The sequence below is a fragment of the Hesperophylax consimilis genome, chromosome 4 (genome assembly GCF_061612785.1).
Source record: "Hesperophylax consimilis isolate HC1 chromosome 4, BYU_Hcon_1.0, whole genome shotgun sequence".
Lineage (NCBI taxonomy): Eukaryota > Metazoa > Arthropoda > Insecta > Trichoptera > Limnephilidae > Hesperophylax > Hesperophylax consimilis.
In genome coordinates, this window is record NC_142839.1 from 25,293,531 (window position 1) to 25,317,961 (window position 24,431).

General features: G+C 34.4%; 1 protein-coding gene across 1 annotated transcript in view; it reads left to right on the top strand.

Moving 5' to 3' along the window:
• sens-2 (zinc finger transcription factor senseless-2) overlaps positions 1-24,431 on the top strand; it is a 91,012-nt gene that overhangs the window by 10,146 nt on the left and 56,435 nt on the right. The window contains exon 2 of the mRNA XM_089631345.1: positions 16,995-17,102. Within this exon, the coding sequence (XP_089487471.1) occupies positions 16,995-17,102 (108 nt within the window). The remainder of the gene's footprint in view (positions 1-16,994; positions 17,103-24,431) is intronic.

Sequence of the window (24,431 nt, forward strand, 5' to 3'; positions counted from 1 at the left end):
ATTTTTCAATAGAAATGTATGAACGCGCAATAGAAACAACTTTAAAAAATACAGTATTTTATCTAAGATTATCTGTGACAGTTTCACTTGATTAACTTTTTTGATTTCTTATAAAATTATTTAGAAAATAAATAATAAAAAACAATTTTGTGCTTGAAATCGAACGTTTCTAGACTACGTTTGTCAAGCGATTTTAATGCCTATTACCTACAATATAAGGTATACCAAGAATATACACATTTTTGACTTGTAGCTTCTTCTTAATATAAATTAATGAATAAAACAAATAAATAACATTATGAGGGTAGGTATCTACATCTTATAGGTGTACTTCCTATTATACTTAGAATACATTGTTTACTATTTTAAACAAAAATATATAAATAACTCCAGTGAAAAATATGATTGCTTAGTAAAATATATTGATACAGATCAATAAACGCTGATATGTAATTTTTTTAAAGTATGATTACACGTAGAATTTATAAATTGTAATTTTAAAACGATTAAAACACACCTTTTGGTTGATACGATTGATTCTGCTGATTCTATTCACAGCCAGTCTACGTGAGTAACACATCTGTGGTCTACAATGTCCACAGTGTCTGAACCGATGAAAATGTTATTTATATTTTTATGTCGTTGTTGTTTCAGTGTTGATGGAATCGATACATTATTTAGGCGCCCATACTCGTTTCTATTTTTAGAAAACTAATTATAGTGATATATATAGATGTACAATTGATCGTTTATGATAGGTGTATTATTTATGAAGGATATTTTGAGGTTAATATTCATATGGTGATCTGGTTACTTTTTTGTATTTTTCCGACTTTAGGTCCGGGTTAAATCTTCTCCACAGGAAAAACTAAACCCTTCCACGCACTTTTCCACAAATGCTCATTTAGTCAATTGAAATTATGTAAGTGCATTATATAAGCATAATAAATACAGTACAATAACAACACGTCAACTCACCAGAGATCAAATGGGAAAATAATTCACCGACTCCAGATATTTTCATATCAGAGGGTTCGGCTCGGTATAACTTCTAACTGGTCCTATAAATCCTACTGATCCCTCAATATAAATATTTTTTAAATATTTCGTAACCCTACATGTATTTTAAATGACTGATTTTTGCATTTTTATTTATAAATTCTTTGACATATTTTGAATGAGAGAGCTAGGTATAATGCCAGTAGCCGAAATAACAAATGGTAATATTTCTATAGTCTGAGAATGCCTAATTCTTTTAATCTCATTTCCTAAATCTGTGTATTTTCTTATTTTTTTGGAAACTGTTATTTGAATATTACAGGAATTTGGAATAGAATAATATATTATCATTGTTGATTATAAAAATTATAACATAATAATGGACATAGGTTTACCTCAATGGTATCACAAAGGAAATTTTCTAGAAACTCCAAGGTGTGATCAAACACACTAGTTTAAAATAGGTTAAATTTGTATAAAGAAATATTAGATCACTTAAATTAAACTATTGTACTTGCTTTTAAATGATCTCCGGAACAAAATTCACTTAACCTGTGTGATAAAGAAACATTTTTCTAATGCTTAGCTCAATGGCGTCGTGCCACTTCTTTCGTGCTAACGCAGGTTTTTAAACACCGGTAAATTGTTTATCAGGTGCCTTCAAGGATGTATTTTTGCACATTGGTTCAATATAATAACATTAGTGACGAGATGCTAACATTTTACCTAGTGTTTTTCAATGTCAAACGCGGGTAATCTTAAGAAAAAAACACGTCTCGATTCCCATATAATATATGGCGCTGGTTGAAAAAATGCGTTGGCTTTTTGATACTTGATCACACGTCTTGTCCATAGATTTGGTGCGATTTTGGAAAATCCGTAAAAAATTTTTTTTTTTGAATTATTTAAACCATAATAACAATTATTAAAGAATTTACTGGTATTGAAGTCAGAAGGTCTTTTTTGATTAAATAATATTCCAATAAATAAATAATACTTCCTTATTATGAAAGTATTTTAAAAAAGAAGGTAGTATTTTAAAATTATCTTCAAACGTTTGAATTTCGAAAAAAGTTTTTTATCTTTATTTCTTGTACTACTATATAGAATAATCCCCCGAAGTTAGCGCCCCAAAACTTAAAAAGGAGCAAGGCACTTATGTTTAAACAACTTTCTTTATTTGTTGATAGTTGAATTCTAGTCTAGGTTATAACAAAACTAGCTGGATTGTGATCTTTTAACCCTTACCATCAACATTACATCCAATCACTAATTTAAAAGCACAATTTTAAGATCAGCCCGCGATGAGATAGCAATGACAAATTTAATACTTTAATGAGCCTAAACGTTTAGGGTTGCCAACAATGAGAGCGCACGGAACCCTTTAATGCGCGAGCGCTGCCCCCGCGCACGCTCTGAAGGGGAATCACGGGCGGCTCTGCGCTCTGCGCTCTGCTCTCGGCGCTCGGCGCTCGGAACCAGCGCGGGCGTCGAGCCTGGTCGATTCGACGGAACCGCGACGCGTTGCGGCCAATCAGCCGCGCGGTTAGTTACACACGCTTATTTTTCCCTTTCCCGGAGCGTCAGTAAACCAAGAACGAAACGGGAAGGTTATATTCTGTTCTCAAGGTTTATTAGAATTTAAAAAAAAAGTTCTCTTATACCTGCAGAGAAAATACTGCAGCCTTATATCTAGTAGTTCTGTGAACAGTAAACCACGCGGCCAAAAAAATACGTTTCCAATTTTCTCTTATTTAATAAATCAAAACCAAAATTTCCTCTAAAATCATGAGATTTGTAAGTCGGTTTTTAAATACATGTCTACATAATAATTGTAAACAATATAATTTATATGACATTTTGTGGTTTTAAATAAGTAATTTTACAATTTGTCCAATAAAACTTAACTATCTCAATGACAATTATTTTTTCAAACTTTATTCACGATGGTAGCTACCCATAGTTACTACTGAAAAAATCCGAATTAGAAAGTAAAATGATTTCACATTGAACTATTAAAACCGCCACATCTTGAAACGGAAATCGAACGCACAAACAAATTTACAGAGAGATAAAATGCAAAAGAGTCGATTTAAAACCATTCGAGTTATACCATACATTAACATACCTACCCGAGTGACACTTACTACTAAGACATGCATAGATTACATCATGGTTAGAACAAAGCGAACCTGTAAATCGATAGTGTTCGAATCCACTGTTAAAGATCATTACTCAACCATCCTAAAATTGCAAAACTCCACAGTCCTATCCCTCTCAGCCCACAAATTCTCCTCATAACAATGTTAATATGGAACTTCTCGTAAATTCTGTGGAACAAAAAAATGTGAGTCAACCCTGCTCTCTGAAAATGTCAACATAAGCCTTTTAAAACTTTTCTGAATCAATAACTGCTCACATCTAGAGAATGTGAATGTGAATGAGGCAAGGAGTGTATGCCAAGACCGATTTTTTTGGCGGTCCATCTTCTCTGCCTACCCCTACAGTAAAGGGGTTGAAGATTAACTATTTTCTTTTAAGGTTAAATAATAACTTTGGATTTTACTAGAATCAAGGGTAATTTACTTAAAATAGTAGTCGAGGAAAGCCACGCCGATGGTGTGTCGGTAATTAATAGATAGAAATTAATCGTATATGTAAGTACTTACACATTTTCACTTTATTTCGAAATCACAGAAAATAGCAAACAATATTGAATCATTGTTATGTTATGGGAGTCTCTTTTGGCAAAAGGTGTGTTCGGAATAAGGCCGCAGAACGTCCTGGTGTATTTTCTTCAGTCCGCAATCAAGTTGATTGTTCGGTACAAAGATTTCCGTACATTTGGTTTAATGCTCGGGAATCTAGGCTGTGTCCTGTGGCTGGAAAAGGTTTTATTTTGTTTTGTTTGAAGTATGTACCCACGTACCTATTTTTGATTCACTTTGATGGTGGAATACGTTCGTTGGGCTTATTTAAAGAAGACTTATTTATTTCACCTTAAAATAAAACACCTCCCGAAATTACGCAACCATTTTCATTATAATCCCTAGATGTAGAGATTTACTTTAAATTGATTGACGATTCACATTAATTTATAATAAAATATTGTTTACCTATAAATAAGGTTCGTTTTGTTAAGTTTTCTAGTTCAAATAACTATGTAGGAAAATTTCATAAGCGAAGTAGAATTATTCAATGCATTAAATGAAAACTTAGGACTCTTACAAATTACAAAAGTGTATGTTTTATGTATGAAACGAGCGCAAAGGAATTTATAATAAGGCAAAACGCCTCATTTAAAATGATAAAAAAGGCGAATTAAGACCAGTTATGTAAATCTGGTGTCGCTGGGGTGGTAGTAAGGGATGATTAGTATAGAGGTTGGGCGGGGGCGGGGAAGGCGCACGGCGGGGATTACGGAACACGCGACCCCTGGGCCCCCGGCCCTACCAACTACCAGTCCAGGGCCCCAGTACCTCTACAAGATAGGGCGGGACTAGTAGGAAGATTTTTAATTTTTTGATCACATTTTTAAACCACCACCATTTAAAAAAATTTACATCAATTCAGAAGTTTTAAATATTTGTATTCAGTTTATATTAAATTATATATAAAATAAAAACTTAATCCTTGATAAGTTCCGTAAGTGTAATTTTGTAAGTACATAATTCATGTTATTTATGTTAATAACGTAGTTGCAAGTTGGAGTTTTCTTGCCATGTAAGCACTAAAGTGAAGATTTATACTTTTGAATAGTTGTTTATCTAAATAATACTACATGCAAAGGTTCAGAGAAAAGAGTATCTCCATGGTCGAAGGTACTAGCAATTCGGAGATTTCAGGTTCATTCCCGACGTGTGCAAATAAATTTTATTTGACTAATTTTTATTTTTTCACAATGTTAGCATTTAAAATAATAAAAAAGGTATATTTTTGGCACATTCCAGAGTGGAAGATACTTTGAGTATCGCCCTGGTGTAAGACCACCATTCAGAATTGAAACTTTGCTTGAAATGGCTTTAACCGTGTTTAGTGACCAGATATGAATAGGCAGATACTTTCCAACCTTCCTCTTCCCTATGTCCTTCAGCTTTCAACTACCTTCAGACTCATAATATACCCATATTGGGGATGCTATAGTCTAACTAGCTCCGAAAGATTTGGAGCAATTGGGACTCTCGTGCGGTACTCACATAAAATAATAAAATTAAAAATAAAAGTAAAAAGCACTGTATTCAACTCAGTATCAGATAGGCATACCTGCTTCGTGCAAAGCTTTTTATAAACATTTTCATATGTACTAAAAGTTTGTTTTTAAAAATGAACAGATCATGAAGTCTGAGTAACGCATCATCCGAAGCGTCATAGTTTCAATTAAAGTTTGTTAATCAATCGTAGTCAAAAAGCTTGTCGGCACAATGCTAATTTACTTTCTACGTCGTAAATTACTCATTCCGGTGACATTTTGATTCGACTTATCCGAGATGAGAGGCGGGAATGGACCAGATCTAGTTAACGACTAAAACCAGGGGATCGCAAACTGAAATATTTCCTAAAATAAATCTTTCAAATAACTTTACAGCGCGCTATAGCACGGTGCAATTGTAGTAGTTTATTCCAATTATCAGCAGTTTTTGCACATGTTTCAACGCGTTTTCGTATGACCATTTATGAATTTTCAATTAGAATCCTATCTCAAGGATTATGTGAAGGTGTCTCTTTCCCTTGATAGACACAATAACATTATATCACTTGTCGTCAGTTTACGTCCTCGTGAAACTAAAATCTTTCTTAAGAAATATAGTTACAGCTTGACATAAAATCCCGTATCCAATAAGTGCTGCATTAAAAATGTACGAGCCAATAACCAAGTTTAATACACGGAAGGGATTTTCCCGTTCCTTGTCATTGAGCAGAAAGGGATGGCAATGTTGTCCCGTCAAAGCACGGAAATAAATAAAGCTGTCTTTGTCTTGGATTGTGTGTAATAAGAGATAATACCGATAAAGGCGAACGCTACTTTTGTAAACGATATTACCGACATTTATTGACTAAATTCGTAAGCGCTTTTCGAGGGTGGTCTCTCTGGGGTGGACAGATTGACTATGGGAAAAGATTTATGATATTACTTTCTTCTTATAATAATCCTCACCAAAATTTTATTTAATACAGTTATATAACTTCTATTAGCAATATCATATCTTCGATTAATGGTATTAGAAAAAGATTTGCTAAAGGCGTTGAAAATAAGTTACAATTTATGTTTAATAAATCTTTAATTTGTGCCAACATATATATCCGACCTTCTTTAGCTTACTTACTTATGTTAGGTTCAAAAAGTAAAGAGAAAATGCATTTCAACTTGCCACTGTGACTGAAGTGTCTCTGATTCGATTCCGCCCTTCGAGTCTGTACGTGTGAACCCATCGCGCCGAGCCCCGCTCCCTTCCGCATGGCGCCCTCGCGTCTCACCGCCCTCGTGTCCTGCCGCCCTCGTATCCCGCCCACCTCTCTCGGAGGATGCTCAGTACTGCTCAGGTGGATAAACTAATAAACGGGACCGAAGCTCGAAGCTTTGCTGAATGCGCTAGAAATAATATTAGTTTGAGATGATTTGATTGTCGGCCAACGCTGTCAATATTGTCCTGGAGATTTCAAACGGAATCATTGGGGTTCATTCGAAAATAATTGCTAAAAAAACAATGATTCAATCTGATAACCAGTAGATATTGACGATCAACCTTTTATTTGATGTTCAGCTGTTTTCGAATGATGACAATCATTATTATTATTGAGAAGAATTGATGAACCTTCGTTGATGGAACCTAAAGGGTCGCTTAATTGATTGATGGCGATATAATAAACACAAATCCATAACCAACCTTTTCCTACAGTAAATAAAACGTGATCACTCGATAACAAACTACTCAATTAATGGGACAAGATCACAGACAACATGTGGCCACATGGGGGTCACTCAATTACGAGTCATCGATCTATTTTGCCCGCGATAAATAGTCACCCAGACTATTGATCATTGGTGTATGAATCTTCAGTATCAGTTTTTTTCAGTTGTGAGAAGTATAAGTACGTTGTATGTGTAGATGTAGTTTTATTGTTGGCGATGTGCGCAGTCTCTTCGGCCGACACAATATCAATCTGGAGCAATTAACACTTCTTAACCTGCGGGACTGCAGTTCAGTTCCCAGTGCGACGGTCCCACGATCATCAGGGGACACTCATTCATATAAATCGCCATTTCAACTAGTGATTCGCGGACCGAGACGTCGATACAGATGTCAAATTGATCGCTATTCAGGGTCGGGACCCGCAACTACCCAGTCGCACTGGCTTCGTCCCACTACTGCTCTGACCGCACCAACTTAGTGCCGATTGACAACTTTATTAATGTGTGACCACATTTGATTTGATGGCTCCAGATTTAAATAAGTGTTACATCAGAGATTAATAGCTGTCGCCTCATTTGTTTTCGTGTCAGAATTTAACAACGAAGAGTAACACCACTCATAAAATTCAAAACATTGTATTTTTATTAATAAATTATGGGATTCAGAATATTTTAACAACACAAAGTGCGTTTATTTTTATCATGTTTGTGGTAAAGCTTTCAATTTATGAAACCTAATCAGAGTACTCGAGAAATTACCTTATTTTAATATCTAGATATCATGTAAATATTACTATAGTTGTCAGCCTGCTGAGAATCAAAGTGGATAGTAAAATAATTAGTGCGAGTGGTAACACTATAAGCCCATTTGCCCAGATATACCAAACCTATGTACCGCTTGTGAATGTTCAATCAAATAGATTCGCTTGGATTTATCTGACTAATCTTTTAATAAATTTCCTTTGCCTATAAAGAGCGCATAACAATAATAAAGAGATAGTTGGAATGTAAGTATTTTATTAGCTTTATCATGTCGAGTAAAATCGTCGATAACAAAGAGGCATAATTGGCTATAAAATGCGCATCTAAATACCTAATATCTGGAATAAATTAATGAGTAAAAATGAAATTTTAAATTTAATCATTGAAAACAATATTAACGACTCTCAAACGGGGAAGTGGAAATAGGGCAAACGCAGGTGCACGAACACGTGTTCCGATATATTCGGAAAGTGACATGAATGGTAGAAAAGTCGGTAAGTCCGAGGAAGACATGAATCAAATAATTATTTGTAGTGAAATGGAGGCGTGAATTGATGAACGAAGAAAAAGGAGCAAGGGGAAAGTATAAGTGGAAGTGAAAGGTAGAAGAAGTAGGGGGCGCCCGAGGAAGACATGGCACGACCAAGTGATTCAAATATGTAAAAATTTGGCTTGTGTGATGAACGAAGAAATGGGTGTAAAGAGAATGTATGACGAAAAAATGAATGGATGAAGAAGTCAGGGACGCCCGAGGAACGCGTGGCACGATCAAGTGATACAAGTACTTTAACAAATAAAAAATAACTTTTCCAGATACACTAGAATTCTACACAAAAGTCTACTCCAAACCATTCATAAGCCTGAACAACGCGGCTATACGTTAGCTAGTATATAATAAAACTCATATCGTCGCTGTTAAATCAAACCGGCATATGTGCAAAAATGGAGCTTTTGAGTTATTGGTGTCAAAAAATTTCTTTTTTTCCCTTCTATTCTTATGTCGAACCGGCATGTCGTATAGTTGAATAAAAATCCTTCAGATAGCGTTGGGCCGGTATGCATTTACGCGGGAATCGCCACTTTTTTTAGCAGAAGACAGACCTATTCCGCAATACACCAGTTGCTTAAAAACTTTGAAGGAGCAAATGCGTCCATCATGTAAGTAAAACTGAATTATCTCACAATAGTACATTTTTATTATTACCCAGATATGACTTATTGGCAGATAATCCGGTTTGCACTTAAAAAAAGCGTTTATAGCAACCTCAACTAAAACAAACCGGCATATATGCCAAAATGTCTGACCCAGGTAAAATTTCTCCCGGTTAAAAAAATAAATTAAAATAGGCAAAGTTAATAAAAAAAACTTTAGCAAACTGAAAGATGCGAAACTGCGGCGAGGAATACGAGTCTAAAACCCGTGGAAGAGTGAACCAACGAAGCATGAAGTCTCCTTGCCACAACTGTAAACGCAAGTGTTCCTAGTCATTACTACAGATCCCAAAGTTCTCGGGAGTATATCGATGGTGGAAAATCTATCGCCGATCACAGAGATTATCTAAAAGAAAGAAAGGATTCAAACCTTGCAGGAATCAGCTACTACCAGTACAGAGGTTTTTTCAAGTCATACAAACTTTTACACCGAAGAAAGATCAGTGTGATGTATGTCTCATTTACCAAAATACGACAGAATATGAGAATCATATTCTAGAAGAATCAAAGGACTTGTCGACACTGGAAAAGGAGAATGACAATAAAAGCACAGATTCAACCGTCGTATAGCAGTATAAGATCTAAAGGCAGTGCTGTCATATCCGCATGGGGAGGCATCTTCCTACTACTACATTTTAAAGCTAGCCGTTTACAATTTAACAATTGTTGAACTGAAAGGCGACAAAATAGTAAATTGTTACACTTAGGATGAGACACTTAAAGAGAAAAAAAGAAATGACTGCAACATTTAAATGACAAAGCTGACTGTCCAATAGACGTTGTCTTTTACAACGATAATAATTGTTGTGGACAACAAAAAAATAACTTTATGATGGCAATGTACAAATATGCTGTTACAACATTAAAAAACATAAAATCTATCACTCACAAATTTTTAGTAAAGGGCCACACCCAAAACAATGTGGATTCGGCTCACTCAACCATTGAAAAATAAGTTAAAAGAGCACTCCGAAGCGGACCGATATACTTACCTTCCCAATACGCCATGGCCATGAAAACGGCAAAGAAAAGTGGCAAGCCTTACCTGGTTCATGAGTTGAGTCATGAGGACTTTTTGATATAAAAGCTCTGAAGGACCCCCAGGTAATTTTACCCATTTTGGACATTCGAATTTTTAAAGTAATTAAAGACGACGGCAACTTTTACTTCAAAACATCCTACGGATCACATGCCTGGGAGGAGGCGAAGAAAGGGAATAAACGGGGCAATGGGAGCGTGAATCCTGTTCTGATGCAAGCTCATTCCAAGAGACCATTGATGAGAAGAAGAAAATGGTATCGTAAAGTTAGTTACCGCCGGGATAATACAGTCAATTTATTCAGATTTCCATAAACGATTGGGAAACTTTGAAGTTATCAGCAAAGGGAAGAGCAGTTTTATGTTAATTGCTTATAAAAAAATTGTGAAGCAATAAATTATTTTTTCATTTTCATCTTTTTTTTATACCTAAAACAGGTTCCAAAAGAAGAAGCCACTATGACACAAAAGCAAATATTACACTGATTTCAAAGCTATTCTGACATATCTGCATTTTACTCTTAATTTAAGCCATTTTCGATTTATTTGCAACTACTTCAATAAGCAGTATTCGTCTAAATTTTATTCATTCATAATTTGGCTTTGAGGTGAACCAAACGGACGTTAAAAGCAAAATATCATATGCGAAATCTTTAAAGCGCTCTGGTGAAAAACAAGCATTTTGCAGATATGCCGGTTTGATTTCACAGCGACGATATATTCAGAATCAACGTTTGTTAATTTATATGATTTTTTAAGCCATAATATTTTTCACTGGAGTTCCTTATTGTCCAATTCATTCAGCGTGGGCGGCCATCGGCAGATAAACAAACGGATGATGTCACTGGACCATCAAGCACCGTCAGCCTCTCGATACGCCGGCAGCAGACGCGGCTGACGGCGGGTGATCGGTGATCAGTGATTACCTCCATCACCGGCAATTGTTTTGTGCGGCGGACCACACGCGATGGGCGGGGGCGGCCGACTGGGCCATCGATTAACCAAATTAACTCGGATTAAGCGAAGACTGCTCCATACTGTTCACCGCTTTAACTGCCCGCTGCCGACTGCTCATCCCGGGAGTCATGACAGACTCGCCTTACTGCTTACTGCACGCGTTACCAGTTAAGAAATTAAATATTATATACCGGGTCAGATGCACGTGCTTTGTTTGTATTGTGGTATTAAAAAGGTTCACATATTTTGTGGCGATATCTGCCTAGATATTTGATTTGACCTAATGCTAAAAGTCTTGTGGGTATTTTCACTAAGGCGATGCACTACGTCGTGTAATATTTTAAATTGAGTCGCTATCAATAACAACCCTTACGTAGATGTCGATAAGGTTTAAATTCCCGCTGAACACCATCCGCCTGTTTTGATTTATGCAAGAAAAAAACATGGCCAAAAGTGCCTTTATTTTATTTTGTGGATGTTCACGAATAAATATTAATTTTTTTTCGATCATTTTATAAATCACTTAATTCGCCAATGGGTTCGTAAATAGGAGATTTATTTATTTAAAGCAGTTTTCATAGGCCTTATGCATTATTTTTTCCTGGGCTTATAAAAAGACTTATCTAAAAATACTCGATTATTTCAAAGGCCAAGATGTATTCTACTCGCAGTATTTAATTAAAGCATCTGAAAAATTTCTAGGCGACCAAATTTTCAAACCAAAAACACGTGATTTTGCATTACTACGTATGACATCGCCTTAAATGGAGATCTATGTTCATAGAGGGCTCACAAAGAATAAAAGGGAGTTCTAGCACTAATTAAGACATTTCCACTTTCGAGTATTGCGTTAAGGCTCCGTAGTAAGCGTTCAAAGATGTTTTGAAAGGGATATTATGTAAATACGAATGTTAAAGTAAGCGCGCTAATATTAAAACAACGATAATAATTAAGCGAAAATGGTGCAAATTTAGTTTAAAATAGAGCAAAAATCTCTTGACAAATGTTTTAGTTGAATTTAAAGATAAACTGGATTTTTTCATGCTTATAATATATTAAATAAGAGAAGAAAACTTTTTTTATAATTTTCGGAGCTTACTTTTGCGATTTTTTTCTATGGGGGAAATTTCATATAATTATTGAGCTATTAACTTTAGAATTTTTTTTTTTTTTCAACTTAATAACTTAAAGATTTAATGAGAAACTTGTTATAAATCGGTTGAAATAGGGTGTGCGGGGGCTTATGGCCGCTTTTATTCGTATAATTACGCTTTCGTTCTAAAAATGATTAAACACTTACAGACTTACTAATAAAAATATTTTAAATTTTCAGTTGACCGATATTTTTATCATATTGGATGTCAAAACGGCCGGATGTATATTTGTATATGTCGTCACTTAAGTAAATTGCTTATTCCCTTTTACCCAATCGTTTCAATTTACACCAATCAGTAGCGCTGCGCGACCTTTGTTTCTGTGAGTTCACGAACTCCCTCGCACCATCGATTGACCTTAAGGGCTAACACGATGATGTTATTTACGCCAATCTAGGTCGCTGTTTTATAAGATTTAGATTCATCTATCACTGCATCAAGTGGGGATGAAATATCGCCCGGATCTGACTGGATGAAAACTTGGAGGGTGTTTTATAACAAATTGGTGAACATTTTCAAATCCCAACAAATCTAAAAATGAAGAATGAATCATTAACCTGTATACTAGGCTTATACCTACGTAATGTAGAAAATTGAAAGACAATTTTGTTCTAACCAGAAATCTTACAAACCGCCCTCTATATGTCTTATGCGCTGATAAAGGTATACTTAAAAGTATTCATAATCTGCTCTTTAATAGATGGCGCTAATTTAATTAATTATTTTACATCTTTTGCAAGTTATTCTTTAAAATATCATTCGGTGATTCAATCCAATATTGTATTTGTATGCCTTTCTTGAAAGAATTGAGTTTGTATACGGACAAAACTATATATTAATATTCATCAACATATAATTCATCTTAATATGTTAAAGCATATCATTACAGAAGAATAAAATGGTAATGATAAATAAATAAATAATCAATCTATGATGCGTTCGATTCCCAGGTGAGTAGGTACGTTACCTTATTTTTTCTGTCTCTTGTTCTGCTTCATGTTTGATTTAGATTTAATAGTATTATCTTCATCTTCAATGATCATTACATTTAATTTTTAAAGGATAATTTGAAAGAAGTGTTTTTTCCTAAAATAATCAAATTAGTGCCATCTATGAAAAAGCGTAATAAATATATTATTTTGTATACTCTTAAGTAAATAAAGCTGATGGCGAAAAGTCGTTCTTTTTTTTTTTTTTTTTTTTTTTTTATAGTGAATACCTCACAAGAGTCCCAACTGCTCCCGTCTGGAGCCAGTGAGACTATGGCATCCCCAATTGGGGGATGTTGTGAGGCTGAAGGTAAGTGGGGATGGGAAAGAGGAAGGTGGGGAAGTACCTGGCTATTCAGATCTAGTCACTAAACACGGCTAAAGCCATTTGGAGCAACGTTTCAATTCTGAATGGTGGTCTTACACCAGGGCGATACTGGTAGTATCTTCCACTCTTCCTTCCGTTCTAATACAGCAATAGTTTAAATCAATCAAAAGTTTGTTTGAGTCATGAATCAGGGTTATTTTCTTCACAACAATGACCTGCAGATAGTAGAGACACCTACACATTATAAGATGAATTTAGTATAGGGGGTAAGGGGGTACTTAATCAATGCAATGATGATGATCCCGGGTCACGGGGGCCTACTCGGCGTCAGTAGGAATAATTGAGTGGCGCCTAGTGCGTTACGTCACTTCCTGTCGTCAGCAAACACAGGGCACAAGAGGTACCAATACACCCACACGGAACTCTCGTTGTGCCGGGTCAAATATCAAATGTATTGCTATAAATGAGTCATCAATTTAAATATTTTGATTGAATGATGATTTTTTAAGAGTAGGTGACTTATATAATGAATTCTACAACACCATCGCTACACCAAAATTTATTTAAATTTAGGTAGGAAATAAAGTTTTTTTTCGGTAAGAAATTTTAGTTTTTAATGAAATCAATATGACTAAATAAATCACTTAACTTTGGATTTCTACAATTTGTTGGAACAATTTCTATGCTTTTGAATGGAAAAGTCTAAAAACCCATTTTCAGTTTTCGGTCGCATTCAACTTTGTTCATACTAAAAACATTTCAATCACATCTCTCTCTCTCTGGTTTCAATCCTGGGATTGGTTTGCAGCAATTTTATCTAATCTCCTCTTCCATTCTTCCCTGTCTTGTGCGGCTCTTTTGACCTCTGCATATGATGAGCAGCGCACGTCCACCAGCAGGTCCTCCAGGTACTCTCGGCGTGGGCGTCCCCTAGAGTTGGTCCCCTCGGTCATACCCTCTATTATGACATGCAAGACAATCACATATATGGAAGGTTTACAAATCTTTTACGCCTAACCATAAGTTATCATCTCAAATATTTTTACACATAACACCAAAACCTGCTTTAGTGAAAGAAATTATAAGAGAAAATAAAACCTCCTAAATTTAGTCTATGCTCCCTGACCCGTAAACGAAAGAAAGGATCTCCACGTTTAGTGATTTTTACCAAAACAATGCAATAATTTTAGTGTGCTTGGGAAAGTAGGCATATATAAATGGTATGAACATAATTCTGGTTGATCTACCAATCATTGACTGACCGTAGCAAATGCCTGTTTTAACTCAGTCGTTTAGCATTTCTCTCGCCTTGTTGAATACCACCTTCTTATACCGTCAGCGTTCGCACGATCATTACGAGCTGTCAAATCGAAATATCAACATTATGGTGCCTAGCGACCATAAAATAGTTAAATAATAAGCTGGGCCGGCCGTATGCAGGGGTAATTGGAGCAGTCCGCTCCGGGCGCCAAATTGCCAAGGCGCCAAGCCGCTGATAATACCTAAAACTTAACAGTCTTAACACATTTCCCTCGAGTTTTCATAAAAACGTCGCTACACAAAAATATAAATCATCAAATATTATTGATTATAGTGTTCACCTAGCCTAGGCGTCTTTTCGTTTTGACAAAGGGTGCCAACATTTGACTGGTTCCAGGCGCCATTTGTCTCAGGGCCAGTAGATTAATAATAATAATGAATCACATTTTAGAATGTGACATTTATGCACGAATTATATAATTCCTTATTTAAGATTTTTAAAAATATATACTTATGGTTTAAAATTGGTCCCTAATTACAAATCTTATAATTTAAAATGTAATTTTTATTTTGATTTATTAAATAAAAGAAAAAATATAAATACAATGTTTTGGATGTGAGGTGTACTGTTCACAGAACTACTAATGACATCCTTATGGAACAAAGGATTCACTTCCTAAGGAAGTAGACCCCAGTAGTTGTGATATACATAGCACATACCATTATTATTATATAATATGAAAGGAGTGTTGGTGCAAAAGATTTTGCTTGTATCCTGATCGGAATTTATTGCATCCTCAATCTTCTTATAAATTCAATTGGATGCGCCGGCGCCATATCCTCTGATTACTCATCATGATGGACCATTTCTTTATTTTATCTCCCGAGTCGAATTACAGGCAAATAATACGCTGCGGAGAATAATAATACCTAACGAGAGTAAAAAATCAGAAAAAAATCGGGTCTCCCAAATAATAATAATAATTTAATATTTTTGATTTCGAGACGGAAGGCAGCAGGATAAATCTCCAGGAATCGCTAATATTTTTGGAAGAGACGGAATGTAAAAGGATAAATCTCCAGGAGTTGCTAAAATATTTTTGCTTTATTATTAGCGAAAGTAGTTTGTGCAACTAGGTTATGCAACTAGGTTGCGCGACTAGGTTGTGCAACTAGGTTGTGCAATTAATTGTGTGTGTGATTGATTGTAACGTTTGAATAGGTTCTTTACATTGTTTATTGTTACTTCGTGTCGGTTATATTTTTTTATTATTTTAATATACATCATATGGGTTACATTAATACATACATATTTTGCAAAATATAATATTAAGGTTCATAATTGGTCATGTATACCTTATCAGAAAAGAGGAGCTCTTGTGCCTGATAAGGGAGCCACGATTCTTACTTAGATTCATAATTCATAATGAGATATAATAATAATAATATATATATTATAATAATAATATATTATATATATATATATATTTTTTTTTTTTGTTTAATATAAGTTATATAGCATTACTAGTTACTAGCATATATATAAATATATGCTAGTAGTTCGCGTTTAAAAATGCTGTTTTAAAACTTAAATTTCTTCTGAAATCATATGATCAAATTTGTAAATGGAGACTCAAATACTTACCTACATAATTATAAACCATATTTACGTGAAATATTATTTTTAAATTTCAAATAAGGAATTATACAATTTGTCCAATGAAACGTCACCATCTCAATGACAATGTATGCATTTTTTAATTTCTTCAGGCGGTTGGTACCATGATATTAAAAATAATGCTAATAGGAATGTCCAAATAAACACGAAGATTTCACATTTGTAATAAGAATCTTTACTGAACCATTAAAACGGCCACCATCTTGAAGCGGAAACGGAACTTTCAAACAAATTTACAGACAAAATGCAAAATGGTCGATTTAAATCAGGCCTTCAGTACTCCCAATCAAATAGGAATATGTATATCTGAATAAAGATTTGGAAAATTTTTTGAAACCCTTTGCGGTTCCTAGTTGAGGACCAACGCTTCAAATTACAAAGATAATTTTAGTACGAAAAATATTTTGTATGAATTATTATCGATTACTTTTTACATTCATTTTTTCATATCACTTGATTTATAAAATTAGTATATATGGCGAATAGATATCGACTGTTTTTAAATACCTTTTTGATGATTCATCGGGAAAAATTTTGCCAATTTGTGGAAAAATAATTGGAAAAACTGATTATATTTAATTTGATTTTATACCTAAGTACTTCAAACAATGATTACTTGTTATAGCTGCGCAGTCATTTGAGACATATTTTAATCATATAAATGATTTATTTATTTATTAAAAATATTTAACAATTTTTTTTTCAGCTAACAATAATGGTGGACTGCAACTGGGAGGATATTGCAGAGGTCTTTGGGGACCCCTTCCTCAGGGCCCACGACCCCAAATTCAAATGGATACCAAACCAGATAGAGGTAAGCTCCTTATTAAACCGTTTGAGTGTCAAAAAAATTCATACAGTTGCTTATAAAATGCCACCAAAAAAACATTATTTTTTTATGAAACTATATATTTTTTTAAAACCCCATAAATTCTTTGAATTTTCAAGGATTTCGATGATTTTTTCGGTGTTTTATTAAAGAATATTGGTTTAGAATCACGCAGAGGAGGATCCCGAAGTCCAGGCGTTTCTTACTGACGCAATTGACGGAAATCGACGATCGGCAATCTTCGTTAAAACACGAATCGACGAAAATCGACGATTGGCACCCAAACGGTTAAAATATTTATAACAATTTTACATCCGTTTAGAGAGTAGGTGTGTCGATTAAATGTCAAAAATTTTGTTACATTGCAAAGATGTTGGTAAAATACCTTATATGTTTAATGTTGATTTTATTTGAGTTCTATAGGGTAAATTTATCCCAATATACATATTGTAAATAATCAACGTTTTCCAAAGATTTTATTTGCTTGAACTTACGAGGTTCTATACTCAGATCCTGTAATCGTGACTCCGATATTTAAAATACTTTTAAACCCCATCGTCCATCCATTTTACTTAATATGTAGTTATCACAACGAATCGAAATAAATACCCACATAAAAAATATTATTGATTCAGTGGTTTTTAAATTTTATCATACTTTTTGAAAATATTGTAAACTATTGATTATAAAAACAAATTTAAAAATAATATCTATCAGAAAAGATAGACTCATCTTGGGGTTATGTATTATGGTTAGGCATCGCATTGGCGGGGCCGAGATGGTGCGTACAAATCAAAATAAACTCATTATCATATTGAACTTAAAAGACCCTTTCAAATGAGTCACCAAAACAACTCTCCTTTTGCAATAGCCTACCCGTCACAAAATATACAAAAGTATTACAAACGCGAGAGTGGGTTGACGTGAAAATACCCAATACAAAAGTATAATAAATTAAAATTATTTCTTTCTGGTGCCAATCCTACCAAAAGTTGGCTGTCATTTAAGTAATAATCACCATGAAGATCACAAATGAGATACTAAATATTGCATAAAACTTCACAGTTCACAAACTTTGTGTGCCCCTTTCCTGAAAGGATCGACCACCCATCACATTGACAAGACATCTACGGGACCGTTGTAAGTTGTGGAAATGAATTGAAACTGCAACTGCACAGTCATAAAAGTGCGTGGAAAGCAAACACTTTTCAACATGTTCTAGTTTCCACTTTACTAAGATAGGTACTGGGTACTTACCCCACTCACTCAACTCCAGCCTTATCGCGACCGTTTCCTTCAACATTTTATGGTTCTGATTTTATATCGCGGCAATTGCCTTTGAAAATCCTATCAGGTTTACATTATCGATAAATCTTCATAGTGTTATGTGAAAATCGAACGCGGAATTAAGAAACGTTGATAACGTGGATTAGCTTATCTAAAACTCGAATGTGCCCAACAGACCAGCTCGGTGTTGTATAACAAATAACAATAACTGACAACACAAGGTGTGCGGCAGCGGCAGCAGCAGCTTAATGCGCGTTGTACTCGTATAAAGCGTGTGTTATATATTGCTAGAGAATAGAAAAATGTATAACTGTCCCTCAAAGGATCTGTTTATATAGGTACTTAATGAATTTCAAAACATACATTTTTCAATTTCCAGGCATATTAAAAATATCAGATAATGATATGGGGATATCTTAAATTACAGACACTTTCATATAGGGTCCAAGTAAGGGTCTGTAAGCAATAATTATTAGCCTTAAACACCTTTATAAATTGAAAAAATCTTCCAGGAAATTCAAAATTATTTTATTGGATGTATGATGTATGATATTTGATGTACGTTCTTGTTAGTATATCCCGGAGACAATCAGTCTTTTGGCATATTGTTATCTTGTTATTAGCGTATGTTACGCGTATTTATATAAGTGGCGTGAGCGTGTTGTTTTGATTAATCACCGCAAAAAGGCGGCAACATATGAAAAAATTGTACTTATCAATCCGTTCCTAGATCACAGTAAGAGACATGTTAAATCCCTCATAAAAAATGGTACAAGGAGAGGTTCTTATCTTAATTATAAGTAGAAAAACTGATTGTTCAAAAAATCGGTGGACTGTAAACATCATAAATTGATCTTTTTGTCTGAAATTTATCGGTAAACCTAAATATTTTCAGCTCGCAATTTATTACTTCCAGAACTTTGAAATTTCAATTTAATTTGTATGTTCAATTTTTTTTTAAATGGCATAAAGTCTCTACTACTACTAACTAGCAGTTCTGTGAAAAATAGACCACGCGTCCAAAAAAGTATCTTTCTAATTTTCTCTTAAATAAATCAAAACAAAAATTTCCACCTAAATCTTCGAAATTTTGTAAATAAGTACTTATATACCTACCGATCTAATTATAAACCATTTGTACTTAATTTTGTTTTTCAAATAAGGAGTTCAGCTATTTCGTTACGAAAAGGAAAAACGTGACTATCTCAATGACTTATTTTTTAAAACCATAATAGGTACTGAAAAATATGTGAATAAGAATGTCCAAATAAAAAAGACGATTTCGCATTTGAAAAATGAATCTATTTCTGAGCCATTAAAACGACCACTGCCTTGAGACGAAAACGGAACAGTCAATTTGTCAGTGATTGTCTTATTTAAGGGCCCCGGCCTAGTTTGTCACTGGAAAAATGAATTCGAACAAATTCCTTCAGAACTATTGTAAATACGAAATGAGTGTATCCAGAGTGAGCTGCCGTGGTATTGTGGTATGTACGAGTATATGGTACGAATAGCATCTTCTGAGATTGAGGAATAAACAAATTACCGGCTGACAGATTGGCCAGTGGGTAGAACACTGGTCGCTTCACTTCCACAACATTATGAGGATGTACACCATTACCTGATGAAGTGCATGCATTGTGGATTGATGAGCTGAGCTTTTACTCGTTACTTTGACAATCGGATGAGTTTTGCATATTCGCCGGAAGATTGTGTACCCACGCACCGACAAATACATAAATCGCTGAATCAAAATCCGAAAAGGGCCTATACAAATTATAATTGTATTTTACAAATAGGTAAACCTTTTTTGAGTATTGCTTATTGCTGACCAATGACCAAATGTTGGAAACAAATTTCTGCAGCTTGGAATTGTGACAAAATCTGCATAATTAGGTGTTTTCCAAAAATCTCAGTCCCTTGATGATGGACGACCGATGATCAAATGTTGGCAATGAATTGCCACAGCTGACCAAATCTGTATAACCGAGTACTTTTGAAAAATCTCAGTCCCCTGAATGACCAATGACAAAATTTCGGCAATGAATTGTTACAACTTGGTATTGTGACCAAATCTACATAACCAGGTGCTTTCCAAAGATCTCAGTCCCTGGTGATGGACGACCAATGACCAAATGTTGGAAATAAATTGCTACAACTTGGTATTGTGATCAAATCTACATAACCAGCTGATTAATAAAGATCTCAGTCCTTTGGTTATGGACGACCAGTGACCAAACGTTGGCAAAGAATTGCTACAGCTTGATATTGTGACCAGATCTGCATAACCAGATGCTTTCTAAAAATCTCAATCTCCTACATTTTATTTATTTTTTATGAGTCCGTCTGGAGCCAGTGAGACTATGGCATCCCAAATTGGTGTATGTTGCGAAGCTGAAGGAAATGGGGAGGGCAATGAGGTGGAATAGAGGAAGCTTTATTTAAATTCCTGGTCTTTTTGGGGACTATCACCATGAGAGTATATTACATTCTGAATACAAGCCAAAAATATGTTATTGAATTTTATTTTATTTATTTATTGTGAAACAACACAAATTAATCGAATAAAATTTACTTGCGCACGCCGGGATTTGAACGCGCGACTTTCGAGATTCGTAGTGGAGAGCCTTACCCCTCGACCACAGAGACAGTACTTCCATTAGCTTTACAACCCCTTCGCAATTTTGGGATAATGATGTTTCTTCAGACAAATTGTATAATTCCTTATAATGATGTTTCTTCTGACAAATTGTATAATTTCTTATAATGATGTTTCTTCTGACAAATTGTATAATTTCTTATAATGATGTTTCTTCAGACAAATTGTAAAATTCCGTATAGTGATGTTTCTCCAGAAAAAATGTATAATTCCTTATTTTAAGTTTAAAAAATTGCTTACTTGAAATATATGGTTTATAATAATGGAAACTAGCGGCTTAGTAAAGATCGGTTTTATTTTCAAGAAAAAATTAGAAATAACAATTTTTGGCCGCAATATCAGAGTAAAACTGTTCTATCTATTTCCATCGAATTCAATATTGATTGCAATAAATCAGAATTATTGTTATCTTTATGAACAATTTACTCCTTCAAAAAATACGTTTTTATCATATACCATACCAAAAGCTTAATCTCCGGCCGGGTGTGTGATTGTGTTGCACTCATCAATACGTATCGCTGCGAGGTTTAGCAATATTTTGTGATTTTGTGATTGATTGGGTTTTCCTAGGCATGCTTAATCCTCACAAAGAACACCGCCGTATTCATATCTCCAAAGCATTCCGTTTATTTATTTAAACCACTAATTTATTGCCTTTTTGACATCTACTTAGTTTATATTATTTTATAATTATGTTCTATTTTTAAAGTAATTTCTGTTAAATTTTTTTTAAAACAGAAATGCGTTTATCTATGGTCTGTATTACATCATTCGAATACTTATGCATAGATGGAAATAATCACAGTTGTGTTTCTTGGAATCAACGTTTGATTCTATAATTGTGATCTTTAATGTTATCCGTCTAAACTTCGAGTATTATCATAAAGGTAGCACTTTAAATTTAAAGCAAACCTTATATTTGTAATCCTAATTATTTTATTGGAAAACATAACAAATTTTAACTTAATAATAATCTGTCCTTTATTCAATCCTATGTTTTATTTGAACTGATTAAATCTATTGAACTATTTAGTTTTAAATAAAACGTCATTTATCTTACTTACTTTTTAGTTCAGTTAAAAAAAATATCCTTTACGGGTACTTTTTTGCTGTTGTTGTCCTTTTTATTCCAGATCTCGGGGAGGTGGTGCAATACCACGATTTCTAGATAATACATAGAATATACACGGTTAAAAAAGAGATAGCATGTCAATTTTCTGATAAAATATTAGTCATTCGGAATATATCGAAACACGTGTTCATTCCTAATAAATTTCATCACGGTATGCGACAATATCAGTATTTGTAGGAATACGTGTTCCGCTGTCCTCGTAAAACATTCTGAAACCTTGTTAGGAACTATGTCAAATCATTCGTTAAGGGCCTGCAATCCCGATTTTAACAGGAAAACGAATAATTTGACCAGGTTTTCAGTAAATTAACAGTATTTCATGTCAGTAAGTTTTCTCCGTGTTTTAAAGTAAAAATAAAAATATTGCAAGATAATACATATATAGAAAAGAAAAATAATAAAATATTTGCAAAAATATTATAAAAATACATCATACAGAAAAAAAAGAGAAAATGAATATAAAGTTAAATCTATGACATCAGAAATTGGTTCCATCGCTTGTAAATGGGACCCTGTCAAAAGTGGGGTACTACCATCCCAAGAGCGTTTTCGCTCGTGGCTAGTCGCGTTCTGTAGCTGGTGATCCGTTTTCAGATTAGGCCTCGGATCCGGGAACGCGCCCTTTTTCACATCTCAGTGGCATTTCAATACCGGGATAACCCAAAAACCATTTGGAACGGATTTTTGTATTGTATTTCCATTCTTTTTAAAAACGCTTTATTCTGGTTGGTCCACAGCCAGAATAAAGCATAAGCTGGTGCAGAAAGTATTAAAATATTGCATTTTTGCTTCTTGGCTACATTTATTAAATCTTCGAGAGATCATGATGTGCCCCAATGAAATGTAATTTTCTCAGTTTATTAGTACTCGGCCTCGGATTCTTCTGTTATAATCGTTTCGTTGAGGCTGACAATGAACGCATTCGTAGGGCCTGCGTCCAACTTGAATACTAGCAAAACAGATTTAGTAGGGTTGTAGATCATGTTATGCTCAGCGGTTTATTCTTCATAATATGCGAAAGGCTAATATGTCACATAAATAATAACTTTCTAACTACGTTCTACGTTGCTATTACGTAATCTTAACTTCGCGACAAAGCCTGAATACTTTATTCGATCGAATGAATCACCACAAACCTCTATAAGAATATGACTTGAAATTTCCTACTGATTTCCTCCCGTTGGTAAAAAAGTTTCCACTAACTTTATTGTAAATGCTCCAAGAATGAAGTCATGACAAGGTACTTTCGCTTAAGTTCCAGTCGTTGCTTGAAGTTTGCGGCCCATACTTAATGCATTATAAATTGGTATTTGCTAAGCAAACAGTGGCCCTCTAGTTGTGTTATCATTTATTCACTTTAATGCGGGAATGATTGACCAACCGCGGGCCGAGACTGTTATTGTTAATGGATGCCTGTCAAAGATTTACGTCTGATTCATTCTATTTATAAAACAATAAGTACATTCGAAATTCTTACTTATTATCTAATTCGAATACCGACTACTTCAGTACCAAAATGCTAAATATAAACGACATAGAAAATGATTGATTAGATAAGTGGTGTTCAACCTTTTGGTGTTTCTGGACTGAATATTTAAGTTTATTAAAAGAACGCATTTTGATCAAAGCTATTCCTGATTGGTTTGAGTAAATCAAACACTAATTCAAGACAAAGAGTTCATCAGCTGCCGATTTTCTAGCAAGCAAAGGGAAAATAATCTATTTTCATAGCGCATTTTAGTTATGCTTCTACCCAAATGTGCTTCGCTCTTTATTAGGCTTTAAGCCCCGCATTCCGAATTTCTACCCTCATAACATATTTCTCTTGAACACTTTCCATTTAACTCATAATAGATAATACGGAGGGATAAGAACAGGTTAGTATAAAACGTTACTCATAATCAAACGCATAATCACTGCGTATACCGCAGTATTAGTGGCAAGCAGATTTTTAAACCGCCTGATCCCCAAGATTAAGGACGTATTACTGTCATATTAAGACGGAGATCGCGGACTTCGTTAACAATTGGGTTGATTTGACAAATATCGATCAGTCGCGCAATTAAAATGTAAAAAAAACAGCACTATTAGAGAAATATTTTAAATCGAAATATCCATTTACCAAAGCAAATACGGAACATCGCAAATGCCATCAGAAGAAATGTGAAGTTAGCAACAAACGCGATATGCTAAAATGACCGTGTTACAAAAAATTAAATATTTAGGTACATTTGTA